This window comes from Odontesthes bonariensis, chromosome 4 (genome assembly GCF_027942865.1).
Source record: "Odontesthes bonariensis isolate fOdoBon6 chromosome 4, fOdoBon6.hap1, whole genome shotgun sequence".
Taxonomy (NCBI): Eukaryota; Metazoa; Chordata; class Actinopteri; order Atheriniformes; family Atherinopsidae; genus Odontesthes; species Odontesthes bonariensis.
This window is the reverse complement of record NC_134509.1, coordinates 2207112-2233654: the sequence shown is the minus strand read 5'-3', so window position 1 is coordinate 2233654 and position 26543 is coordinate 2207112. Positions and strand designations below refer to the sequence as shown.

Genomic DNA, 26543 nt, shown 5'->3' with positions numbered 1-26543 from the left:
AACACAGGTTTTATTCATTTTTTAAATGTAAGAAAATAAATAAAATTAAATTAAATTTGGGGGCTTTTGTGCCTTTTATGGAAAGTTCAGAGAGACAGCAAAGAGAGGGGGAACGACATGCAGCACAGGGCTGTCCGATGCGGGACTCGAACCAGCTGCAGCGAGGACTATAGCCTCTTGTACATGGGGCGCCTGCTCAACCCACTACGCCACGGACCACCCCTGTTTTATTATTTATTTTATTATTGTAAAAGTCTGTTGCTCACAGGCTTTTATTTTGTAAAAGTCTGCTGCTGTCTGCTGTGGAACAGGAAAAGAAAGTAATCGGCGGATCCACCAAACATGGAGAAGGGTACGGAACTTTTACTCGGCCATTTTCATGTTAAAGTTCTTCCAGACGGCGGAGTCGACAGAACCAAAGTCATCTGTAAACACTGCCAAGTTGAATTGTCTTCTCAGCGTAGTAGTTCCAGTCTAAAATATCACTTAAAGGCAAAACACACAACTGATAGCAGCAAGTCATTCAAGGAAACAGACAGTGGAGCGAGGCTTCTACATAAAAACTACAGAAAGATGCTGATGTTAAAAGTGTGTTTGCACAACAAATGTTATGGCACTTTCATTCATATGGCAGCACATTTAAAATAAAGCTAAATGCTAAAAGCTATACACTACTTTTGGATTCATTTTTGGATTTTGCGTACAAATGCGATTAATCGTGATTAATCAGGGAAATCATGTGATTAATTAGATGAAAAATGTTTAATTGCTGCCCAGCCCTGATGTAAACATAAAAAAAAGACCTTTTTTTTTCTCTATTAAATAAATACAATTAACAAATCGTGCATGGTTGAACACGAACACAAATACAGGCGGGGGGGGGGGCGTCACTTCCAGCGGTTGATGCGTCGCAGCTGCACGTAGGCCAGGATCATGCAGACAACAATGATTCCCAGCAGAGCCACCTCGTTCTGCCAGAAGCCCCACACAGAGAAGTCGATGTCCATGCTGTTCAGAAACATCTCCCCTGTTATACTGGAGCGCACAGAAGACACACTTAATACCAGGGGGGGCGTCACGGTGTTATAAACCTGCCTGTGGGATCACACTCACGTCGTCCTGTTGTCGTAGAAAACCTGCCCTCTCATCTCATTGATGTACACAGCCTAAGAGACACAAAGAGGTCGGGATGAACAACTCCGTCACTTCAGATAACGGCAGGTTAAATTTAACTTTCTCTGTTTTCCGTTTCTTACATTCAGTCCATAGCTGAAGATGCTGAGCCATTTCAGCCAAGACAGCCAGCTCAGCATCGAGTTTAGATTGACAAGAAAGCCGCCGAAAACCTACAGCAGGAGATAGAAAGGGTACGGTTAGGTTGGGAGAATTTCTGCTGCGTCAGCCGTCAATACACAGGGTACACCGAAGGATCAGCTTTGGATGAACAGGGTTCTCAAGCCTAGAAGCAGAACAGCAGTTGTATGCGTTTCTATGGCAACGTGGATACTGACTACGAGGCTTTCCACACTAAAATGTATTTCATTGAGTAATCTATAATGCCTAACCCTAACTTATACCTTTACCTCTCACTGAACCCTTACCCTAAGGTCACAGGACTGCATGCCTAACCATAAGTCGGAGTTTACAAGCCACATTTTGGCGAATTAGTATTAATTTTTAATAATGTTGAATAATTTCTCCAGGGAGGTGTTCCAGTGATGTCTGCCTTCTTACCCCTACCTTCCCTTAAGGATCACAGCACCAGCCCCTAACCATAAGTCTGGATGTCCATGCCACAATTTGGAAAACAAAGCATGAGTTTTTAATAAATGTTTAATCATTTTTCTTCTTCTCTCCCTCCTTTTGCAGCACATCACATAGATATGTATGGACCCTGTGTCTATTGCACCCACTTGAAACACAGCTCAAATCGCACAGAGTTTCCCACGGTCCCCTGAGTTACTCCAAGACCATGTCAGTACACGCAGCAACTACCAGCCAGGTCTTGAGTTGTAGCGTGCACCCCCCCTGGCTCCTACACCAAACTCCATGGCGGCTATTCAGACGCGTAGGACGGGAGCCACTGAACTCACAAGCCTAACCCAACAGCTTTCATTTGCCTAACCTCAACCAGACACTTTAAAGGGATAATCCGGAGTAAAATGCACTTTAGATCAATTTACGGGATGTTGGGAGTACATACATTGAGTTGACATCAAAATCATGTCATTCGGATGTGTTTTGAGAATTTCGATTTGACCTTTTTTAGCCAAAAGTCGTTAGCCTGGAAGTGATGAGGGCATATGATGTCACCGCTACAAAACGCTATTTTTATACCTCTTCTACAGCTCCAAACAACATAACACGCTATCTCACGCGAGACATCACGTCACATTTCAAAATTCCAACCTGTTAGTAAGCTAGGCTATGCTGTTGCATACAACTTCATTTCACTTTCGAAAGAAATACTGGACTATGTTTGTAAAAAGAACGGCAACGAAATTGTGACTTTCCAGAGCGAGTTACTCCACACTCGGCAATCAACTACGAACTCACGTGACGTGATGTCTCGCGTGAGATAGCCTCCTGTTGACGGAAGAGGCTCTGATTGAGAGCAGGTACTGGCGTGATTAAATTCATTCTGGACTATCTATCCGACCACATGAAGACCTCGGGACACTTCGGTTTGGCTTTAGGGACCCTCTACTCACTACCACGTAAGTGTTATGTTGTTTGGAGCTGTAGAAGAGGTATAAAAATAGCGTTTTGTAGCGGCGAAACGATATGCCCCTCTCACTTCCAGGCTAACGACTTTTGGCTAAAAACGGTCAAATCGAAATTCTCAAAACACATCCGAATGACATGATTTTGATGTCAACTCAACGTATGTACTCCCAACATCCCGTAAATTGATCTAAAGTGCATTTTACTCCGGATTATCCCTTTAATGCATTAAAAAAAAAAAAAAAAAAAAAAAAAACAGGATAATCGAGCAAAGGAAGTCAAAATAAAGACCAGATTTATGGGGGGGGAGGAAGCGAAAAACAGAAACAATCTCATGGCTGGTCTGGAACACGAGTCCAATGCTTTGAAGTTGGGAAAAAAAAACCCAATCTGTTCGCCAACCTTTTTCTTTTGGATAAGCAAGTACTGCAGAGTGACGTTTCCTGTCAGCATTTACTACTATCAGAAGCAATAAAAAAGCCATCAAATGTGCTGAAAACTGACATCAGGTGCTCCTAACCAAGCGTCAGCGTGTGACGGGTTGGAAATGCATTGAACGCTTTGTGTATGCGTCTAAGCTTCCCACCATCATAAACACGAAGGGCAGCGCGATGAGGATGTTAGCCATCGCAAACGTGGATACGCTCGCTGAGACGAGGAAGGCCAGACCTACTCCTGCCAGACTGACCAGAGACATGGTCAGAGCGAAGCAGAGGAAGGCATCGAAGGCGGGTTTCAACCCTGAAAGAAGGAGGAACACAAGGTAAACAACACAATCAAATCAAGATAACCACTTATGGAACTGAAGATCTCTGCTTTCTCCTAAATAAAAGTTATCTCAAGGACCGTCATTACCCATCATATAGTAGGAAATGGCTGAGAACACAAGGATAGGGATCATGCGGTTGGGGATGAGGTCAGCAAAGATCTTGGACAGGAAGTAGACAGAGGTACGGTAATACCCACTGGAGTTCTCATGACTGCAAAAGAAAAACATTCTCTCACAAACCACATAAATACGCACACAGACGTGGGATGGGATTCACTGACCATCTACGAGAAACAGAGGAATTTCATGTCACACTACATTTAAAGGAGAATTCCGGCCATTTTACAAACATATCCCATCTGTTGGAGACCCAGGGAAGTTGGCCAAAGGGAAAACCGCGAGAAATTTTCATGCCCGCTGCGCAAAGTTGTCCAATTGCGCTGATTTCCATGAAAGCGGGCTCTATCGGGCAAGCGTTTAACCTTTCCTGAGGCTCTTAACGTGTATCAAAATACTTTTGACCGAATTGACCGAGTTTCCCTTTGGCAAACTTCCCTGGGTCTCCAACAGATGGGATATGTTTGTAAAATGGCCGGAATTCTCCTTTAAGTGGGACGCTTGTAGCATTTTATGTTTTCAGTTTGTAAACAAACTATATTCATAAGAAACAAAAACACATAGCCTCAAGTCTGATGAATCTTATTCCAAAACTATTACAGACAACTCACTGAGCCACATTGTTGCTGAGGGTGACATATTTAGCATAGAAAGTAAGAATTATGTATAAGTTCAAGCTCTAAGGTCATCAATGACTTTTTAAAACTACAGCAAATACAACCACAACAACAGAAAAATACCCAATGATTAATAGGTCTCTGGAAGAACTACTGAGTTTGGGGACACATTCAGTTCATACAGCTCAAGTCCTTCTCCTCTCAGCCCTCCCCCGTCACTTCAGGTGTTCCCCAGGGCTCCGTCCTGGGGCCCCTCCTCTTCATCATCCACCTCCTTCCACTTGGCAATATTTTCAGAAAATTTGGTATACATATCCACTGCTTCGCGGATGACACCCAGCTCTATCTGTCCAGTAAACCTGACGCCAATCTCCCTCCCTCCCTCCTCACCCACTGCCTCTGAGATTAAATCCTGGTTCACCTCAAACTTCCTTAAACCCAACGGTGATAAAAACGGAACTCCTCCTTGTTGGCACCAAATCCACCCTTTCCAAAGTTGACAGTTTCTCCCTCCCCTCAGGTAAGAGTCTGGGTGTCATCCTCGACAGCACACTTTCTTTCCACTCCCACATCAATAACATTAATGTAAAAATAAAATGTATCATTATTATTATTCTTGGATGCAAAAGGGAATCCAGTCAAGACTGAAACATATTGGAAACGCACTAAATTACTGCTGGTTTTGGTCATTTTAACGTCTGGAAAACGAGAAGAAAAAAGCTGAACACTGTCAGTGTACTTCAAGAGTGCACGTGTGACTGTTAAGTCTCACTCACATGAAGATTGCCCTTTCATTGATGAAGAGTTCAACAGCCGAAAGGTTCCCAAACACCATGTTGATGATAAGGAAGAAGAAGGCGCCACTCCTGTCAGAGAGAAGAAGAAGATAACACCTGGGTTATCGGTTCATCAGCTTATCACCCTGACCTGCGAATGACTCCATCAACATGAGAATAAATCAGCATTAAAGCTGCTCCCTCATTTCTACATATTGACTTTTTTTCATGAGTCATTCTCTTCAAATCAAATCAAATTGATCTGTATCACATTTCATGTACAAAACAATTCAAAGTGCTTCACATAAAATAAAAGCATTGCAGCAGAGAGTGGAAGAAGCATTAAAAATACATAAAACAATATAAAGAGAAACAAATAAAATGATTTATATGAATTTAAAAACCAGCAACAGTCCAGATAAGTTCAAAGATATCGTGCAGATTTCATGCATAGACACATGAGAAAAGAAATGTTTTTAACCTGGATTTAAAAATGTCTCCATTTGGTGAAAGTTTAATCTCCACTGGCAGTTTGTTCCACTTGTTTGCAGCATAACAGCTAAATGCTGCTTCTCCATGTTTAGTCTGGACTCTGGACTGGACCAGCTGACCTGAGTCCTTGGATCTAAGAGCTCTGCTGGCTTTATATTCTCTGAACACATCACAGATGTAAACCATCAGCAGGCTTTTAAAATCTATTCTGTGACTGACTGGAAGCCAGAGTAAAGATTTTAAAGCTGCTGTGATGTGTTCAGATCTCTTAGTCCGGGTTAAAACTCCAGCAGCAGCGTTCTGGATGAGCTGCAGATGTTTAATGCTCTTTGTGGGAAGTCCAGTTAAAAGAGCATGAGTTAGCCAAAAAAAAGCTCCAGATGTTAATCTAATCAGTATGTAATTTTATAGAAAAGAAAAACATGTAACAGGTACGCGTGTCCACACGTTCAAAGTGTACCAGTCCAGGCCCAGAAATGCTGAGATGGCAGGATTTTTCATTATCTGTTGTTTTGCATGTCAACGTTATTCAAACCTCAAACCTGTATTTATTTCATATGGTATTTAAGCATGACTACAGTTTTATCCCTTACCGTAACTAACGGCAACCGACAATGAACTTGTTTCTCTTGTATAACAGTTCACTGTGGCTAATTAGCATTCTGGCATCTGATATGTTTGCAGAACATAGGTGTGCTACAATATTCAAATGTAGACATAGCCATGTAACAATTCTGTAGCTCAGAAAAGGGAGTCATTTTACCATTTTTGAGCCTTTTTTTGCTAAAGTGCTCCATTTTGTGCCGTGGACCAGTGTAGCTATTTCCCTCTGTGATGTGATCGATGCATCCTGTTCCTTTCTAATCAACATTTATTGTCTCAACACAGTTCCTGTGATATCATATTATAGGAAACTCAGATGTTTCACTATTTTTATTTTATTTTATTATTCACTATTTTTATTTTATTTTATATTTATTTTATTCTATTCTATTTGCTTGTTTTTACTTTAATTGTTTTCATATCTTTTAGTGTATGCTGCTGCAACAAAACAATTTCCCAAATTGGGATGAAGAAAGTATTTATCTATCTATCTATCATGCAATTTTATGTCTTTGTTACATTAAGTTGAAGTTTGTTGTTGGGCGGCAGGTCATGTGTACCTGTTTTGTAAAGCCTCAGGCAGTGTTAGGGGCATCTGGTAGTAAATCAGTCCCACCAGGATGGCAAAGAAGATGTTGAGAGCCATCTGGGCGTAAGAGGTCTGTGGGTTTCTCAGTATGTTCCGCACTGTCCTTCCACACACCACACGCATCTGCCTCACACACAAGACAATTATCAGTGTTTTTTATGCCCATGATGGCTGAGTTCAATCAAAAGGCAGCCAAGCACAGTGATATAACACGGCTTATACAATCAGTAAACTCTGTGGCATAACAGTCATAAACTCACCTGTTTCTGTTAATCATTAAGTTAAAAACAATCTGGTTTTCAATCGCTTCAACAGAAAAAGCATCGATTTAAACATACTATGATACAGATTTGCTCACTTGATAGAGGAAAGAGGTGGCATAGTTGATTTCTTCTTCACTTTTCTCCATTCCAGCAATGCTCTGGCTCACGTGGTCGAGCTCCTCGATCACATTCTTGTACAGGCGGGACTGGCGATACCTCATTGCTAGAGAGCTTTTATCCTCCACTTAGGGACAGATAAGGACAGATGGTACAATACAGAAAGGTCTGTTTTCATAACTCCAGTGTAAGCAGGGTTATTCAGCCGCAAAGAAAAACATCTCCAGGACATCATCTCTGAAACCTGGCTGGTAAAAAGTTTAACCATGAAGTATATTACTGGATTATCGGAACCATTTTAAAGCAGCTGAGACATTCACTGCAGCAAACTATCCATTCAATTTAACTTCAAACTGACTGCAATAATGTGACACCGATCTTCTGTTCCAAGACAGAAATGTGGAACTTTTTTTCTGTCACTTTCCTCAGGCAGGTTCCTCCATGATATCCATTTATATCTTATTTTTACACTGTTTATATGGGAGGGGTGTCATTTTATTTTACTGCATGGGGTTGTAATTTTGCTTTATCTTTACTTTATCTTATTGTATTATATTTATTTTGCATTATATTTATTTATTGTATTATATTTATTTTGCTCTATTGTATTTCCTGACTTCCTGATTTTTCTGCAAACGAGTGCACTGCAGAAAAGGAATTTCCCGCAAGGGATTAATAAAGTAATTCTAATTTTGAAAAATACTTACATGGAAGAGAGTTTTCTTACTCATAAACCTTGATAAAAAAAAACACTTTGAGCGGTACAACAAACACGCCATGATGTAGGGATTAAAATCTTGATATTAAAAGAATGAAATATGGATGTTGTGTTGATAATACAATGATGATGATGTAAGGATTTGATCTCAGCTGATGAAATCAAAACATTTATTCAGTTTCTCATTTCCTAGTGCAATTATCAAATGCAATTATCAAATAAAAAGACCAAACAAAATTACACATACACATTTTATATTGATTTATATAGATAGATTTTTATAGTGAGAATCGAACATAAGGCAAATTACCTTCAAGGAGCGATTCTTCCGTTGATTTTGCTTCTCCGTTTGTGATGTCCATGAAGAAGTCAGGAGGGCTGTTGAAAGTCTCAATTTGATATCCTGTCCACACACACACACACACACACAACACACACACACAGAGATATACATCCTGATGAGGCACTGCTGGACTGAGCAGAGAAAAAAAAGCAGATTTCCACTTTATACGAATGTTCGGGGGGGAAATAGCAACTCCACTGGGGCCCATGAGATAGAAGACTGTCATACAATCAAATTTCTTTGGTGTGTAAATGTTCAGCTAACAACTGTATGCCAAGGAGTTACATTTTTCATAGCCAACACAAACACACAAACCGAAGTCTGTGAAGTACTCCAGCGCATAGTCTGCTGCTCCGGCGTACACGACCTCGCCTTTGTGCATCAGAGTCAGGTGGTCAAACTGTCTGAAGATGGAGTAGCGTGGCTGGTGAATGGAGAAGATCACAGTCTTGCCTCTTCTGGACAGCCTGGTTGTTGCAAAGACATCAGAAGATGGTGGTGAGACGGTTTGCTCGGCAGCACTTATGGTTGCCCGATCTAGATATTAATTAAAGGGACAGTTCGTCTCTTTAGGCATGAAGCTGTATGACATCCCATATCAGCAACATCATTTCTGAACATCTTCTTACCCCCTGCTGACTCCTCGCCGGTTCGTCAACAAACATGAAACGTGAAAGTGAAAGGGTGTTGTATTTACGACAGTGTAACCGTACATTACCTCCAAGCCTGTAGGGGGAGCTCCATAATGGGCTTTTTGAGAAGTTACATTGTATTGCTTTAAAAAAATAAAGCGTTTTGCTTCTCAGAACAACATGCGTTCAACAGAGTAATACATTTGCATCACAGAATGGTTCTCCAGGAAAAAGTCAGACCTCACAATCTCTTGGCCCTATTTTCTCTCCCTTCGTATCACTGCCTGCTGCCGCCTGCCGACAGCCGCGCCTGTTACGGTGTTTGCTGCTCGGAAGCAGGGGAGTGCTCGGTCTGCACTTCGGTCTGCACAGCAGGCAGGGAATAGGGCCAAGAGATTATGAGCTCTGACTTTTTCCTGGAGAACCATTTTGTGATGCAAATGTATTACTCTGTTGAACGCATATTGTTCTGAGAAGCAAAACGTTTTATTTTTTAAACCCCAGCCAACTAGCCGGACTACCTTCATCAACACCAAAACGAGGCTGGAACTCTGCTCACAGGACGCAGCAGGGGGTAAGAAGATGTTCAGAAATGATGTTGCTGATATGGGATGTTACACAGCTTCATGTCGAAAGAGGCGAACTGTTCCTTTAAAGCCGACAGTGAGCAGCACAGCAGGCCTCTTGCTGTTTACCCGACCACTTCAGCTATATGGATGTGTTGTCCCTGAGGGTCTCATTTGTATCTTAAGTGTGAATGTGTGCTGCTAACTGTGCTGTACTTGTGCAGTAGACCGATGATGCAGTTTGCCGTGTTTGAATCCAGTCCAGTGGTCGGTTCATCCAGAAAGAGCAGCGAGGGGGAAGTGATGAGCTCCATCCCGATGCTGCACCTCTTCCTCTCCCCTCCGGATACACCACGCAGGAACTCTGTGCCTATCTGAACAAACATAAAACACATAACAACTGTCCTCTGCAGCATTCAGAAACTGAATTAACATTAATATAATTCTATTATAACTTCCCTTTTGCATAAATTAACTGTTTTTTTAACCTCTTGAACAGAATATTTATTTTATCTGGGCAAAGCAGCACAGCCTGAGGTCCAATTTATCAGATTTGTCTGACAGAACAAATTCATTTGCACTACGTTGGAAAAAAATCTAAGTCTTACCAAGTATATTTGTCTCATTTCTAGTCCAAATGTCTCATTACACTTAATATAAGACACAGCTGCCTAAGAAGTACCATTTCAGACAGATATAGGGACTTGTTTTAATACAATACTTCTGGAATATCTTGTTAAATGAAAAAGTCTTGAAAACAAATAGTTTTGAGTCACATATCATATGAAACAAGCTTTTTTTTTACATTTGAAGAGGTTTTTAAGCTAATTTCAAGATCACTTTTATCTCAAAAGTCCTAAATATCACATTTTATTTCAAGAAATCTGGACAAGCCGAATTTCTCTAGTTCCATTGGCAGATTTATTTTGCTTATTTCAAGCAAAAACATCTTGTATTTGTTGTTTTTTTTTAACTTATTTTTGGAGGGGCAAATAAAACAGCAAATAAAAGACGTTTAGTCTTCAAACAAGTCCCTATATCTGGCTGAAATGGAACTTGTTAGGCAGTTGTGTCTTATATTAAGTGTAATGAGATATTTGGACTAGAAATGAGACAAATATACTTGGTGAGACTTTGATTTTTTCCAGTGTGTTGTCTGTAACATGTCTGTACCTTAGTGTCAGCACAGTCTATGAGGCCCAGTTCTTGTATGATGGTATTAACTCTGCTTTCTTTATCAGAGGAGGAGTGAAGCTTGGGGTTGAGACGCAGGTTGGCACTGAAGAGAAGGTTCTCTCTAACACTTAGAGTCCCCATCAGGATGTCATCCTAAAAAGGCATCCATGATGCAGATAAACCACGTGCACAGTAAGAACAGTAGGTTAACATATATATGAATATTTGTTTGCATACCTGAACCACATATGCAGAGCTGAGCCTGAGTTCTGACGTGACCACTTTGCCATTCACAAGAACTGTTCCTTGACGCAATCCAGCGGGATCTTTTCTGCATGCGAGTACATCCAGGAGTCTGTGAAGAGAGATTATTAATTATTAATTATCATGGAACTGTTCAGCCGGCGCACATCTGCACAGTTACACGGAAACTGATGTATTTCTTACGATGTTTTACCACTTCCTGTGGCCCCCATGATAGCATTCATCCCTGGTTTCATGATGCCACTGGAAAACACACATACACAGTAAATGTTTATTTAATTTTAACATGATTGTTTCAATTGTAATATTGTTTTTCAGGCAGAGAAATTAACATTTTAAACCAGTTTTATGTATAAATTAGGACTGGGCGAGTTAACGCGATAATAACTAGTTAACTCGTTAATTATTTAACGCCGATAAATATTTTATCGTGCATTAACACAGTTTTTTTATTTATTTTTGGGGGGCTTTTGTGCCTTTAATGGATAGGAAAGCTCAGAGAGACAGGAAGCAGGGGGCAGAGAGAGGGGGAACGACACGCAGCACAGGGCCGTCCGATGTGGGACTCGAACCGGGGCCAGCTGCACCGAGGACTATAGCCTCTGTACATGGGGCGCCTGCTGTACCCACTACGCCACGGACCACCTGTTTTATTATTTATTTATTCTGTAAAAGTCTACTGCTCACAGGCTTTTATTTTGTAAAAGTCTGCTGCTCACAGGCTTTTATTCTGTAAAAGTCTGCTGCTCACAGGCTTTTATTTTGTAAAAGTCTGCTGCTGTCTGCTGTGGAACCGGAAAAGAAAGTAATCGGCGGATCCACCAAACATGGAGAAGGGTACGGAACTTTTACTCGGCCATTTTCATTTTAAAGTTCTTCCAGACGGCGGAGTCGACAGAACCAAAGTCATCTGTAAACACTGCCAAGTTGAATTGTCTTCTCAGCGTAGTAGTTCCAGTCTAAAATATCACTTAAAGCAGGCCCGCCGATAGGGGGGGACAAACGGGTATTTGGTCCCGGGCCCCCATGAAGTTGCGATTAATTATTGTATGTTTCCTTCAAAATGTGTTGATTTGGGGAAGAAAAGTGCTTTATTTGCATTTAATAAATTACTTCTGGATCGTTTGCCTTCATTGCCCTTAAAAAAAAAAAAGGGCCAATAACCCCCTATCACCCCATTCCAAAAATGGTTCGGTCTTTGATTACGGAGAAGAAAAAAAAACAACATCATTTGACCATAAGCAGTCATTGCGCGTTAGTTGAAATGCACAAATCAGGAGCGCAGAAAAGAAAAGAAAGGCGAAAAAAAACGAAGAAGCCAAGAGCCTGAGGGGTACACAAATATTTCACAAAAGACTCAGATGATGCAGCAGGTATCAGAACAGGCAGCTGTGCAGCAGAGCCAGGTAAGACACGGCCAACTTTCCCAGCCCCGTGAAGTAACACCAGGCACAGGCGGCGTGCCAATCCTATTAGCACCAGAGCATTGAATCATTTCATAACCACAACGGCTTAATTACACTGTGTTTCTTAGGCCTCTATCTAATTGAATCTAGGAATATGCGCATTAGTCCGCAAATATGTCCAAATGTTTCAGGTACGCACGCCAATCAGGCTGAATTGATTTGAGAATCATCCCCGGTCAGCTGAATGACAGCCAGTGTAACGCGGCTCTGGTTTAACTTTATTTTGTTTAAAATAAGCCAGTATAGACATGGCAACGTGTGAAATTGCCATTTAGACAGAGTTGAATGTAACAAATGGGCTATAAACGTGACGTTTTGGGGTAGTGTAACAAGGTTTAAGTTGTAGAGTTCCACTTGCTTTGTGTATGGGTACAGTGGGGAAGTTGCGCCCCCTCTCGGTGTGGCTGGTTATATGCTGCTGGCTCCGTTAATCCGCGCCAGTCTGTGAAAGCTGCGTCAGAGTGTGCTGTGTGAAGCTAAACCAACTGCACTGATGCAAACTTATGTTCCCACGCAGGAAATAAAGTGTCCACTGTCCAGAAACTCCTTGTCTTCATTAAAAATACACAACGCAGAGTCAAGGGGTTATTTGGTCTGTCCTAACACCGTGGAGTGACGCAAGAATCGGTTACATTGGTGCCGTGATCCGAGCTTCTGCGATCCTGTATCTGCGGTGGGGCCGTCTAATTCCTGGACAGTGGTGGAGGTCGCCACGTGGACTGTGTCCTTGGGGGATTTCCCTCCTTTCCGCCATTTGCTGTTTCCCTTGGGACATTGAGGTGGGATTCTGTACTTTTACTGAAAAAGGGGAAAAGGAAAATACTCCCCTCATTCTTTAACAGAAGCAGTAGCAACATTCCAGTGGTGTTTTTAGCCATTTTGCAGCATTGCTTTGATGTGTGGATCTGAGTTTCATATTGAGAAGTGTGTTTCTGGAGTACTTCCCCCATCCATTGTGCTTTGCTGTTTTTCTTATTTGGATCTACTGCTGATTTTGTTTTATTTTCTGGGATTGCTTTATTTGAGATTTTGCTGAATATTCCATTTGAAATATTTTCTTTCTTTACACATTGAATTTACTGTTTTGGACAACTAAAAAAAAAAAAGAAGGTAAAGCAACAAGAACTGCTCAGTCATGGCAGATTTTCCCAGTTTTGGCAGGGGGAGAGGGAACGTTTCCCCACTGCATTCACTCGGCAGGGGTAGGGGAGGAAGGCTGATAGCTCCAGTCTCATCCACGCCTGGGGCCGCCTTTGCTGAGTTACATGAGGGACCTGTTGATGGGGGATGTGATGATTCATATCATCCCAAATCAGACACCGAACCTACTACAGAGAGCCTTTATGCAGAGATAGCAACACAAATAGGATTTTCTATTGGGGAAAGCATTGCCTCTTGCATTGAGTCTCGTTTAGGCTGTGGAATTGGGTCTCCCAGTAATGTGCTCTCAGAACCTTCACTGTTGAATGTGATTGTGAAATCTGATGTTAAAGAGCCTGTGTGTTTTAGAAGGGATGGCTGTGATACATGCAGTGTTCAAGAATGGGAAGAAATGATGATGACCTATTTGAAAAGAAAGGGGGTACCAGTAGCTGAACAAGCTGATGAAGTGCTTGGTAAACTGGCGGGGAGGGCGCGAGAGATAGTCAGGGTGGGCATACGTAGTAAGCCATCCGTATGTCTTAAGGTGGGCCCAGAGCCTATTTTTGAAATCCTGAAACAAGACTTTAGTGACACTGCTTGTACAGACATGCCTTTAGCTGACTTTTACGCAACATTGCCTAACTTAGGTGAGACCCCTTTTGAGTACTGGCTGCGGTTGAACAGAGCCATGGACCTGACAGAAGACTGCCTCAAGAGACAGAATAAGTCCTTTGCATACCTGACAAAAGAACTGACTGCAATGTTCATTCGTCACTGCCCAGACTCAGAACTGTCTCTTATTTTCAAGTGCAAACCTCTGCAACAGTGGACAGCTGCTGACGTGTACGAGAAGTTGCTGGAGCATAGCAAAGTTCAGAAGTACGGCTCTCAGCTTAATGCATTCAGTGCCTTGAGTTCTCAGCAACAGGAGGTGAGTCCTTGTGTGCAACAAGTGACATCCAGTAGTAAATGTACAGCACCATTACAGACCTCTACCTCAGTACCATCTGTTGGAATTAATGCACAAGCGCCTGCTGATCGTCTTGATCATGTGATAGCCCTGTTAGAGAAAGTTCTGGAGGGCCAATCTCAACAAGTAAAGCTACCTGCTAAAGATGATGTCAGAGGTAATCGGCCTCAAACACACAAAGTAATGCCTTGTGCAATCTGCAGTGACACTGAACACTCCACCTATTACCACTGTAGGGTCAATCAGCTATGCTTCATCTGCTATGCTGCTGACCACACACGGGCTCGTTGTCCCAGGGCACTATCTACCAGAAGGGGGGATGTGAATCAGCTGCCTAGCAGCTGGGAAACTAGTTGGCCTATATGTGGAGGGGGCAAGTGTTAGGCCTGAAGTTGCCCCTGAAGAGACTGATTTTGATGACTTGGAGTCTATATACCACACCGTTTGTGAGGAACGACAGTTAGGACGTCGGCCAGTACTTCAGAACACCCACAGATTACAACAGCATGACGAACTGTTCTATGAAAATGTGACTCTAGGTGGCAAAGTTTCTGTTAAAGCAATGCTTGATAGTGGCTCCATGGCCTGTACTCTCAGCACCAATCTGATGCCACAGCTGTTACATCATGCAGTATTGCAGACTTCCACCTTGCAACCCACTGACGTCATCCTGATTGGTTGTGGTGGTTCAAGAACCATTCCAACAGGTGTGTGTGATGTTACAGTGGAGATGTATGGCTGCAAAGTTGTTGTGCCTATGCTAGTGGTTGCAGGACAGGGTGAGGACCTTATTGTGGGCAGCAACCTTATGAGGCATTTGGTTGATCACCTGAAGGGAAAAGGTGATTTGGGGAAGAAATGCAGCAAAACTTTGAATGCTGAGGATATGGCTGATAAAAATGTACTGAGTTTAATGTCGAAAGTGGCGGTTCCAGAGAGTGGTGGTGATAAGATTGGAACTGTCAAGATAAAGAGAGCCATCACCTTAGAGCCTTTGACTGAGCACCTGGTTTGGGGCCGACTGCAGCTAGTAAATAGTGAGGAAGTGGGCAGTACTGTAGTAATAGAACCCACAGCAGCAAGGTCAGGGCCAAGATCAGTTATGGTCGGGAGAACAGTGGCACATCTGAACAGTGAGGGGTGGCTCCCTGTAAAAGTGTTAAGCCCCTTTGATAAGCCAATGGTTCTAAAACGAAACATGAAGTTGGCTGATGTGTTTACCTGTGCTGCGGTGGAGAGCTTCAACCCCACAGGCTCCTGCTTACAACAAAATATACAACTGCCGACTGACTTGGCACAGTGCCATGATGAGCAGAGTCTTGTCACTGATGTCTCTACTCTGCCAGATCATCCATCTTCACAGCAAGTGACAGGTGGCAGTAGCTCTTTACATGCAGTGCTGCAAGATCTGAGGCTGTCTGATATTGATATCGACTCATGTGAAGTGTCAACAGCTAGCAAAGAGCATCTGGTCAACCTCATAGCTCAGTTCGAGTCCATTTTCTCGAGAGACAAGCTAGATTGCGGCAAGGCTAAAGGCTGTCTCCATCGGATTCGAGTGGTGGATGACAAGCCATTCCGGTTACCATGCCGACGTGTGCCACCAACTCATTATGACAAGCTAAGACAGGCTCTGAATGAAATGGAGGAACGTGAAATAATTCGAAAGTCTTGCAGTGAGTTTTGCATCACCATTGGTCTTGGTTTGGAAAAGGACTGGTGATTTAAGAATTTGTAATGACTTTCGCTGGCTTAACGCTAGAACTGTCAAAGATGCTCACCCTCTTCCGCATCCGGCCGATGCGCTGGCTGCTTTAGGAGGAAACGGATTTTTCTCGACAGTGGATCTGACTTCAGGCTATTACAATGTGGAGGTGCATGAGCAGGATCGTAAGTACACAGCATTTACGTCACCGTTTGGTTTATACGAGTACAATCGTATGCCACAAGGATTATGCAACAGTCCGGCCACGGACTGAGGATGATGTTGGGCATTTTCGGAGATCAGAACTTCCTTAGTGTGCTGTGTTATCTTGACGATGTCCTGGTTTTTGCCCCCACAGAAGAAGTGGCACTGCAGCGCTTGCATATGGTTTTCCAGAGATTGCAGACTCACAATCTCAAGTTGGCGCCAAAGAAGTGCCACTTCCTGAGGCGGTCCGTGAAATTCCTGGGACACATCATTGATGCTGAAGGAATAAGGTCAGACCCTGACAAAATAGCATCCATTACATCCCTTACGGAATCAGACCTCATGGAAGAAGGTTCAAGTGTTCCATCAGATAAAGAGAATACGCTCATTTCTGGGAATGGTGATGTTCTACCAAGAATTCATTCAGAACTGTTCATCTATTGCGAGACCTCTGTTCCGGCTAACATCTGGGGATAAAGGTCCTCGTGGTCCAAAGAGAAGGCACTGGCTGGTGCGTACAAAGCTGTGTGAGGAGGATTGGACAGATGAATGCAGGACAGCTTTTTATGAGTTGAAGCAGTCATTGTTGGATCGAGTGCTCCTGACTCATCCAAACTTTCAGGAGCCCTTCCTTCTATCTGTTGATGCTTCCAGCAGTGGCCTTGGTGCAGTGCTGTCTCAAGTTCCTGCTGGGGCTTCTATGTCAAGGCCAGTCGCCTTTGCCAGTAAGACACTCAGTCACGCACAGTCCAAGTATCCAGCACATAGGCTGGAGTTCTTTGCGTTGAAGTGGGCGGTGTGTGATAAGTGTGACGACCCCTCCGCTCCACTAGATGTCCCGGTTCTCTTCAGTGCCTTTTCCCTTCTACAGAGAGTACGGAGTGCTCGTCAGACTGATTGGGCACACCTGGAGCCTGTGCTTCAAAAGCTTCTCTCTTGCCAGTTTCGACCCCTCCTGACTTGCCTTTGACTTGCAGGGCGGCGGCTGTTTTGTTGTTTTTGATCGCTTACACATTCACACACTCAGGCATGCATACACGACTGACAACTGACTTCCACGTTTCTTTAGTTTAGATTATTTCGTAAATAAAAGTTGTTTGAAATTTGGAAGCTTTCGTCTGTCTCCCATTTTTGTTACAGCCTTAGAGCCGGGCTGTGACAAATGGGGGCTCGTCCGATCGTCCGCTAATTCGGTGACATAAGAGATCAGCTGTAGTTATAGTTGCGAGTAGAAGTGAGATTTTTTTTTTGTTGGGAGAAGTTGACGAAAGTGATGGTTGTTTTGGTCAGTGAGCCAGCTGCTGTAAGTCTGTTTGGAGATCGTGTGTTTTATTTGGCACTGAGTTGTCTGGTCCCGTACGCGGCCGTGGTGGCTCACGGTGGTTCTGTCCCTGTTAGGCTTTACAGCGAGTTCCCTTTTGGAGTTCGTTGGGGGGATGTTTTTTAGAGCGTTGTAAACGTGGTCAGAGCAGTAGTCTCGGGAGCACATCCGGAGCTGCAGGTGAGTCGCCATTAATCTTTGGTTGCTTTACCGGGCTCACGGGCGTTGGTGCATAAGAACCCACCACAAGTAACATCCGAAGACTAGGGGGGAGCTTAGCTAGAGGTTGGTGAGGCAGTTAGAGGGACGGCTCTACTGTGACGTTGCGGTGCTTGTGGGCTGGTTCAACTCAGGTAAGTAGGCTTTTGTAATTTGGTTCGGGTGCATTGGTAGGCGTAATCTGTATTTTGGACAGATAATTGTTTGTTAGTTGGCATGGCTAGTGTAGAGGATTTTTTGAGTGATCCGTCCGAGGAGGGGCTGGAGCGCTGCACACGCGACCAGTTACTAAGGATTGCTGATCATTTTGAATTAGATGTGATAGAAGGTCTAAGGAAAGTATCAAAGCTATTATCAAAGCTAATCTGACTGAGTCGGAGGTTATCAAACCTGGTAAGTCGCAGGCTGCCGGTACGGTTTCGGAAGCTGTTGTGTTTGGTGATCCTGGTTTAACTTTTGAACAGAAGTGTAAGTTGCTTCAGCTACAGGCTGAGGTGGAACAAAAAAGACAGGACACTGAACTTAAAAGGCTGGAGGTGAAAAGGCTGGAAGTGGAGGAGCGTAGGCTGACTTTAAGGGGTGCAGGCCATGCTTCTGGTAGGTTAAATTCTGATTCGTTTGATGTTGCCAGTAACCTGCGTTTGGTTCCTCAGTTTGGTGAGCGAGATCCGGACACATTTTTCTCCCTGTTTGAGCGCGTGGCTGACAGTAGGGGGTGGTCAGATTCAGACCGAACACTGTTGCTACAGTGTGTGTTAACAGGTAAAGCGCAGGAAGCGTACTCTGCTCTCACAGTAGCTGAAAGTAAAGTTTACATCACTGTGAAGGAGGCTGTTTTGACCGCTTATGAGTTGGTGCCGGAGGCGTACCGACAAAGGTTTAGGAGCTGGGAGAAGTCTGGGAAGCAGACTCATGTTGAGTTTGCCAGGGAGCTGGAGACTCATTTCAGTCGGTGGTGTGCTTCCTTGGAGGTCAGCACTTTTGGTGACCTTTGTAATTTGGTTGTTCTAGAGCAGTTTAAGAACTCTATTCCCAGTCACATTGCTGTGTACATTAGTGAACATAAAGTGAAGACTGCTGCCAAGGCCGCTAAGCTGGCAGATGAGTATGTGCTTACACACAGGGGTGGCCGTGAGTACCACTCTCGGGATGATTTTGGTTACCGGGGAGGTGGTAAACGTGGGGCAAGTCATGTGAAGGGAGATGAAGGGATTGGTCATCTGGGTAACAGCAGATCAGAACGGGTTGCATATGGTCAAGTACAGTTTGACTCAACTAAAACATGCCACTATTGCAAAGGCAGGGGGCATTGGAAGGGTGATTGTCCTAAACGTAGGAATAGTGGTCCCCAGGTTAAATCTGTTGCTCTTGCTGCCTCTGATAAATGTGTTAGTCCTGTCATTTCCTCCTCCCAGCAGGTGGAAGCTGGAGGTACGTGCAGTTTGGATAAGGCTGATTTCTCAGCTTTTGTCTCGGATGGCTATATGTCACTGGTTGGGAGTGATGCTACTGTGCCGGTAAAAATTCTGAGAGATACGGGGGCTTTTGACTCATATATTGTGAGTTCTGTGTTGCCTTTTTCTGAGGAAACCAATACTGGAGACTCCATTTTGATGCAGGGAATGGGGCTAATGGTGTTGCCAGTTCCGCTGCATAAACTGATGCTGCACTGTGGGTTGGTTCAGGGTGAGGTTACCATGGGGGTGCGTCCTGCACTTCCCCTTAAGGGGGTGGATATTATTCTTGGTAATGATCTTGCTGGGAGACATGTGTGGGCTGATGGTCTGCCACCTCCACCCATAGTAACATCTTCACCTGTTGTTACAGGAAAGCCAGATGAGAGTGCTCAGTGTTTTCCTGGAGTTTTCACGGCCTGTGCGGTGACACGAGCTATGTGCCGTGTTGAGTCTGAGTCTAATACTGACCTGGAGGATGAGAGAGCAGGAGAAAGTGAGCTTTTCTCTGTAGACATCCCTGAGTCTCTTTTGTCTGTTTCTCGCAGTGACCTGCTGGCGGAGCAGAGAGCAGATCCCTCTCTGAGTCAGTTATTTGATCAGGTTCTCACTATTAAGGAGGCAGAGAGTGTTGCAAGTGGGTACGTGTTGAAGGATGAGTTGTTGGTGCGGAAATGGCTGCTGCATGGGGAAAACTTTGTTGGTGACCCTGTCTGGCAGATTGTTGTTCCTTCTAAATTTCGCAGTGAGGTGCTGAAGGCTTCCCATGATGAGTCTGGGCATCTGGGTGTCCATAAGACTTATAATTATATTCTGCGGTACTTTTTCTGGCCTTGGTTAAAAAAGGATGTGTCAAGGTACATTAGAACATGCCATACATGTCAGATGACCGGTAAGCCAAACCAGAGTATTAAACCGGTTCCTCTGTATCCTATCCCAGCAATATTACAGCCATTTGAACATTTGATTATTGATTGTGTCGGTCCTTTGCCTCGTTCCAAGTGTGGTAGTAATTATTTGCTGACCGTAATGTGTCAGAGCACAAGGTATCCAGCTGCATACCTGCTTCGCACCATTACTGCTAGGTCTGTGGTAAAGGCTCTGACGCAGTTCATTTCCATCTTTGGCATTCCAAAAGTAATCCAGAGTGATCTGGGATCAAACTTTTCCTCTCATTTGTTCGCTCAGGTTTTGAAACAACTGAATGTAAAGCATAATCAGGCTTCTGCGTACCATGCTCAGAGTCAAGGGGCTCTGGAAAGATTTCACCAGACCCTGACATCTCTGTTGCGTGGCTACTGTGTTGAACTAAACCAGGACTGGGAGGATGGGCTGCCTTGGCTTCTGTTGGCTGCTCGAGAAGTGGTGCAGGAGAGCACCGGGTTTAGTCCAAATGAGCTAGTTTTTGGACACACAGTGCGTGGGCCACTCACATTATTGCATGATGCTGTGGGGCTGTCGGAACCGCCGAGTAATTTGGTTGATTATGTAAATGGTTTTCGCCACCGGTTGTATGCTGGGGGGGAGATGGCTAGAGAGAAGTTGACCTCTTCCCAGGGGAAAATGAAGCGTCTGTATGACCGTAAAGCTGAGCAGCGGCAGTTTAGCCCTGGTGATCAGGTACTTGCGTTGTTGCCAGTTTTCAGCTCCCCTTTCCAGGCAAAGTTTACTGGCCCGTTTACAGTGTTACGCCAGCTGTCAGACCAGAATTATTTGCTGTCAACACCGGGCCGTAGGAAGTCCACACAACTTTGTCATGTCAATTTATTGAAACCTTATTATACTCGTTAGGTCGACACATCCAAAGGTGAGGAACAGACAAGGACAGGTAAGGCTGTGGCTGCTGCAGTAGGAGGTTTGAGGTTTTTGTCTGTACCAGAGGTTGACGGGGTTATCCAACCTGATGAAAGTTTGTTACGTGGGAGGTTAAACAATTCTGAAACTCTGAAAAAAAGAAGCGCAAGGTCATGGACAGGGAAATACAGTACATGCTTGTTAATGGTATTGCTGAACCCTCTGCATCTAGCTGGGCATCACCTTGTTTGTTGGTAGATAAGTCTGACAAGAGTCCCAGGTTTTGCACGGACTACCGGAAAGTAAATGGGGTTACAAAACCAGATGCTTATCCCCTACCGCGAATGGAAGACTGCGTAGATCAGGTCGGCTCAGCTCAGTTTGTGAGCAAGTTCGATTTATTAAAGGGTTACTGGCAAGTTCCACTGTCCAAGAGAGCCAGGGAGATCTCTGCTTTTATAACTCCCTCGGGTCTTTTCTCTTACTCAGTAATGAGTTTTGGGTTGCGGAACGCACCAGCGACGTTCCAGCGCCTTATGAATATGGTTGTGTCTGGATTGGAGGGTTGTGCCGTCTACCTCGACGATGTGGTGATCTACAGTAATACGTGGGAAGAACATCTGGTCCGTATTAAAAAACTGTTTGATCGTTTAGCTGACGCACGCTTAACCATTAACCTGGCAAAGTGTGAGTTTGCCAAAGCCACCGTCACATACCTGGGTAAGGTAGTGGGGCAGGGGAATGTGCGGCCTGTGCAGGCAAAGGTGACTGCAATCGTGCAGTATCCAGTACCAGCAACGAAAAAAGAACTCCAACGGTTTCTGGGTCTTGTGGGGTACTACCGCAGTTTTTGTAAAAACTTTTCCACTGTGGTAGCTCCTCTAACAGACTTGTTAAAGGGGAAAGCAAAATACATCTGGTCACCTTCATGTCAGCAAGCTTTTGACAATGTGAAATCTGTCCTCTGTTCTCCTCCTGTGCTTGCAGCTCCACGCATGGATCGACCTTTCCAACTGCAGGTGGATGCGAGTGACGTAGGTGCAGGTGCGGTGTTATTTCAGTGTGATGATTATGGTGTTGAACGACCTGTGAGTTTTTACTCCAAAAAGTTTAATCGGTTTCAATTGAACTACTCTGTTATCGAAAAAGAGACACTTGCGCTCATCTGGGCTTTGCAGCACTTTGAAGTGTACCTAGATTCTGGCAGTGCTCCTCTGGTGGTCTTTACTGACCATAATCCCATAACTTTCCTGCATTCATTACAGTGTCCAAACCGCAGATTGATGCGATGGGTGTTATTTTTGCAGTCTTATTGTTTGAATATACGCCACATTAAAGGCTCGGATAACATTGTGGCTGACGCTCTATCCAGAGCACCTTGCATTTAAATGTGTACTGTGCCATTATGGTTTACTTTGGTTTTTCAGGCTTCCTCATCACTGTGTCTCGCTTCTTCAGGCGCCGGAGTTGCTGGGTTGCAGAGAGGGCGGGTTGCTTGGCTGACTGGGGTTTGCAGTGTGGTGCATGTGCCCTCTTTTAGTTCCAGGGGGGAACTTTGTTTTTATGGGGGGGGGTGTGACGACCCCTCCGCTCCACTAGATGTCCCGGTTCTCTTCAGTGCCTTTTCCCTTCTACAGAGAGTACGGAGTGCTCGTCAGACTGATTGGGCACACCTGGAGCCTGTGCTTCAAAAGCTTCTCTCTTGCCAGTTTCGACCCCTCCTGACTTGCCTTTGACTTGCAGGGCGGCGGCTGTTTTGTTGTTTTTGATCGCTTACACATTCACACACTCAGGCATGCATACACGACTGACAACTGACTTCCACGTTTCTTTAGTTTAGATTATTTCGTAAATAAAAGTTGTTTGAAATTTGGAAGCTTTCGTCTGTCTCCCATTTTTGTTACAGCCTTAGAGCCGGGCTGTGACATAAGTTTCATCATTGGTTGAGGGGTCATCCGTTTACAGCTTGGACAGATAATAACCCTCTGACTTACATACTGTCTAAGCCAAGATTGGACGCATGCGAGCAGAGGTGGATTGCAAAGCTAGCACCCTTCCAGTTTGACATAAAATACATTCCTGATCCTAAGAATGTAGTTGCTGATGCATTGAGTAGGGAACCATTTGTGCAGCCCAGTGCCTCCCATCGCTGGATAAGAGTGCCTTATCATGATCTTCTGGCTGAGGCAGAGGCAGTTGCCACGGGTGGAGTACAGGAGGCCTTCAGATGGACTGTTCACTCAGATGATAAGACCCCAGACAATGACCAGCCTAGTATTTCTCAGTGCACAGCTGTTGTGCAGGCTGGGGGAATGACATCTTCTGAGGTGGGAGCTGTCTTCCAAGTTCATACAGAACATGAGTCCAAGGTGTGGCCACATGCTCTCCTCTTGCCTCAGTTCTCCCAGACTGTGCTCACGTCAAATCAGTCTGATTCTGAAATCTTATCACATGAAGAGCTAGGGAGGCAGCAGCGGTCTAATGATGCCCTGTGTAGGGTGATCTTCTATGTGGACAGGGGCCGGAGACCGTCGAGGAGAGAGCGAGCTAATGATGCAGCTGATACAAAGAGACTTCTGAGAATATGGACCAAGTTGACTGTGAAAAATGGTGTACTGTATAGAGTCTCTAAGAATCCGGTAACAAAGGCTAAAACCTACCTGTATGTTGTTCCACCGGCCCTACGCTCTGCTGTTCTGAAGGGGGTTCACGATGAAGCGGGTCACCAAGGCCAACGAAGAACCCTTTATCTTGCCCGGGAAAGATTTCACTGGCCTGACATGGCTAAACAGGTGGCAGAGTATGTACACTGCTGCAAGCGATGCGTTATTAGCAAGTCGCCTGAGCCGGAGGCCAGAGCACCATTGGGGAACATCAAGACGTCTGAGCCCCTTGAACTGGTTTGCATCGACTTTTGGTCGGCGGAAGACTCTGCAAACAAATCAGTGGATGTGCTTGTGGTAACTGACCACTTTACAAAGATGGCACATGCCTTTTTATGCCCCAATCAGTCTGCCAAGGCAGTGGCGCACCAACTGTGGCATAATTACTTTTGCATCTACGGCTTTCCCACACGATTGCACTCTGATCAGGGAGCAAATTTTGAGAGCACGCTAATTTCAGAACTGTTAAGTGTTGCTGGTGTCCAGAAGTCCCATACAACTCCATATCACCCAATGGGAAACGGGTCCTGTGAGAGGATGAACCGCACTTTGGGCAATATGATTCGTGCTTTACCCCCGAGAGCTAAGCAGAGGTGGCCTGATATGCTGAAAGCCCTCACGTTTGCATACAACTGCACCGTCCATGAGACAACTGGCTATGCGCCATTTCTGTTAATGTTTGGCAGGGTGCCGAGACTCCCTATTGATGTAATCTTTGGTTCAGTCATTGACCATCATGACATCACAGATTATGATCGATATGTTCAGACATTGAGGAAAGACCTCAAGGAGGCTGTGGACATTGCACGAGAGACGGCGTGTAGACAGTTGCAGCGCCACACAGATCTCTATAACCAGAAAGTTAGGGGATCTCCTCTGGAGGTTGGTGACCGCGTCCTTTTGGCCAACAAAAAGGGGCATGGCAAAGAAAACTTGGCGATCGCTGGGAGAGTGTTGTCTACACAGTTGTTGACAAGAATGACACGAGTCACACCTTTAAGCTGCAGAATGCTGTCACAGGACGGAGGAAGGTTGTACACCGCAACCTGATTATGCCAGTGAACTTTCTCCCCCTCGGGGATGACTCATTTCAGGATGAAGGGAGTGTGTCGGCTGACTCTGGCTCGCTGATGGTTGATGGTGATGGAGAAGCTGTCTGTGATGTGTCTGTGGCATCTGCTGACTACAGGACAAGAGCTTGGGTTTCTGACTAACAGTCTGAGGTGTCCAACGAGTTGCTGATGACTGAGTGTTCAACTGGAAGACACTATTGTGGAGGATCATCCGCCCTCTAATTGTGTCCCCACGGTTGACTCTGATGTACCAGAACAGTCTCCCGGTGATGATCAACGGTCCGACCTAGTCGTGTCTGTGAGACCTGTTGAATGTGAAACAGAATGTCTGCCTTTGGTTAAGGTTCTTGGCTCACCTGAAACCGATGCTCCCACTGGAGACCAATCTGTTGTTGACGGGGTGGGACAAAAATGCTGGGCATGTATTGTTGTAATGTTTTAAATACTTGAACGCAGTTTTTCTAGAGAAGATAATTGTTTTGCATATGGGATTATCGTCCATCGACTCTTTTGGGCTTTCACATGCGCGAGTGTACAACTAACCGGTGAGTTACATGCTGTTTATAAAGTTGTTTTGTAACGTCCCCATGCCAGTAATGTGAGAACCACGCATATGGTTTTGATGGTAAGGCTTGTGACTTTATTGTCGGATGGTTTATAAAGTTTTGTGACGTTTCTGCAGTGTGCAAGTTGTTGTTTTACGTGGAAGGGTTAGCGCTTGCCCCTTAGCCACCACGTATTAGCCTCGCATGACAGGCTGAGCGAACAGCGCGATCTCCACACAGGGAGCGCAGATTTGCACCTGTCTGTGTCCTACTATCAGTATTTGACAACCTCTAGCAATGGAAATGCGCTTCAAATGCCCCGGAGTTCCCTTTTAAAGGCAAAACACACAACTGATAGCAGCAAGTCATTCAAGGAAACAGACAGTGGAGCGAGGCTTCTACATAAAAACTACAGAAAGATGCTGATGTTAAAAGTGTGTTTGCACAACAAATGTTATGGCACTTTCATTCATATGGCAGCACATTTAAAATAAAACTAAATGCTAAAAGCTACACACTACTTTTGGATTCATTTTTGGATTCTGCGTACAAATGTGATTAATCAGGGAAATCATGTGATTAATTAGATTAAACATTTTAATCGTTGCTCAGCCCTACTTTTTTTTTTTTAAATGCCACTCGTATTTTAATTACATTGCCTGAATATCTTGGGTCCTAATTCTAGGAAAGAACATTCATAATGTAAGTCTACCCCCTTTTGATCAGGAGTTTCATCTGTCAGAACCAAATATATTCCTAAACAAGCTACAAGCTTACACTTATCAAAGAAGAATATCTCTCTAAATATATGGTTCAGTTACCAAAGAATAGCGCCACTGTAACTAATAGCACGAATATGTACATTCACAATCTCACAGCTGGGAGAGTCAGATCCTACCTGACATCTTTAAGGATGTGTTTTTCAGGTGTTTTGCGAAAAAACCTCTTCTCTTGAACGCAGTAACGCAAGTTACTGAACGTAACAGTCGGCCCTTTTTCCTGTAAATAGTCCTCGGGATGGGAAATGATGTGCTCCCCTTTGGCCATCTTCACACACAGCAGTTACCAGCAGAAGTGGAGAAAACAAAGTGAGATACGGACTACAGTTGGAAATAAGACAGTCTGACGCAGAGACCTCTGCAGGTTGGCAGATATGCTGCTGAGGGAGAACGTAACAACTTATAACTCCTCCGACCTTTGGACTCAAGCTATTTCTA

General features: G+C 44.3%; 1 protein-coding gene across 1 annotated transcript; it reads right to left on the bottom strand.

The window, feature by feature from the left end:
- Positions 1-887: 887 nt before the first annotated feature.
- abcg2b (ATP-binding cassette, sub-family G (WHITE), member 2b) lies at positions 888-26334 on the bottom strand. Its single transcript, XM_075462477.1, has 15 exons — positions 26225-26334; positions 10950-11009; positions 10740-10857; positions 10500-10655; positions 9543-9700; positions 8444-8595; positions 8096-8188; positions 7046-7194; positions 6659-6810; positions 5004-5093; positions 3580-3704; positions 3311-3465; positions 1257-1346; positions 1114-1166; positions 888-1035 (listed from the first exon to the last, which is right to left on the bottom strand). Exons 2-15 carry the CDS (start codon positions 11000-11002, stop codon positions 888-890), a joined length of 1692 nt encoding a protein of 563 aa, XP_075318592.1. The 5' UTR covers positions 11003-11009; positions 26225-26334.
- Positions 26335-26543: the final 209 nt, after the last annotated feature.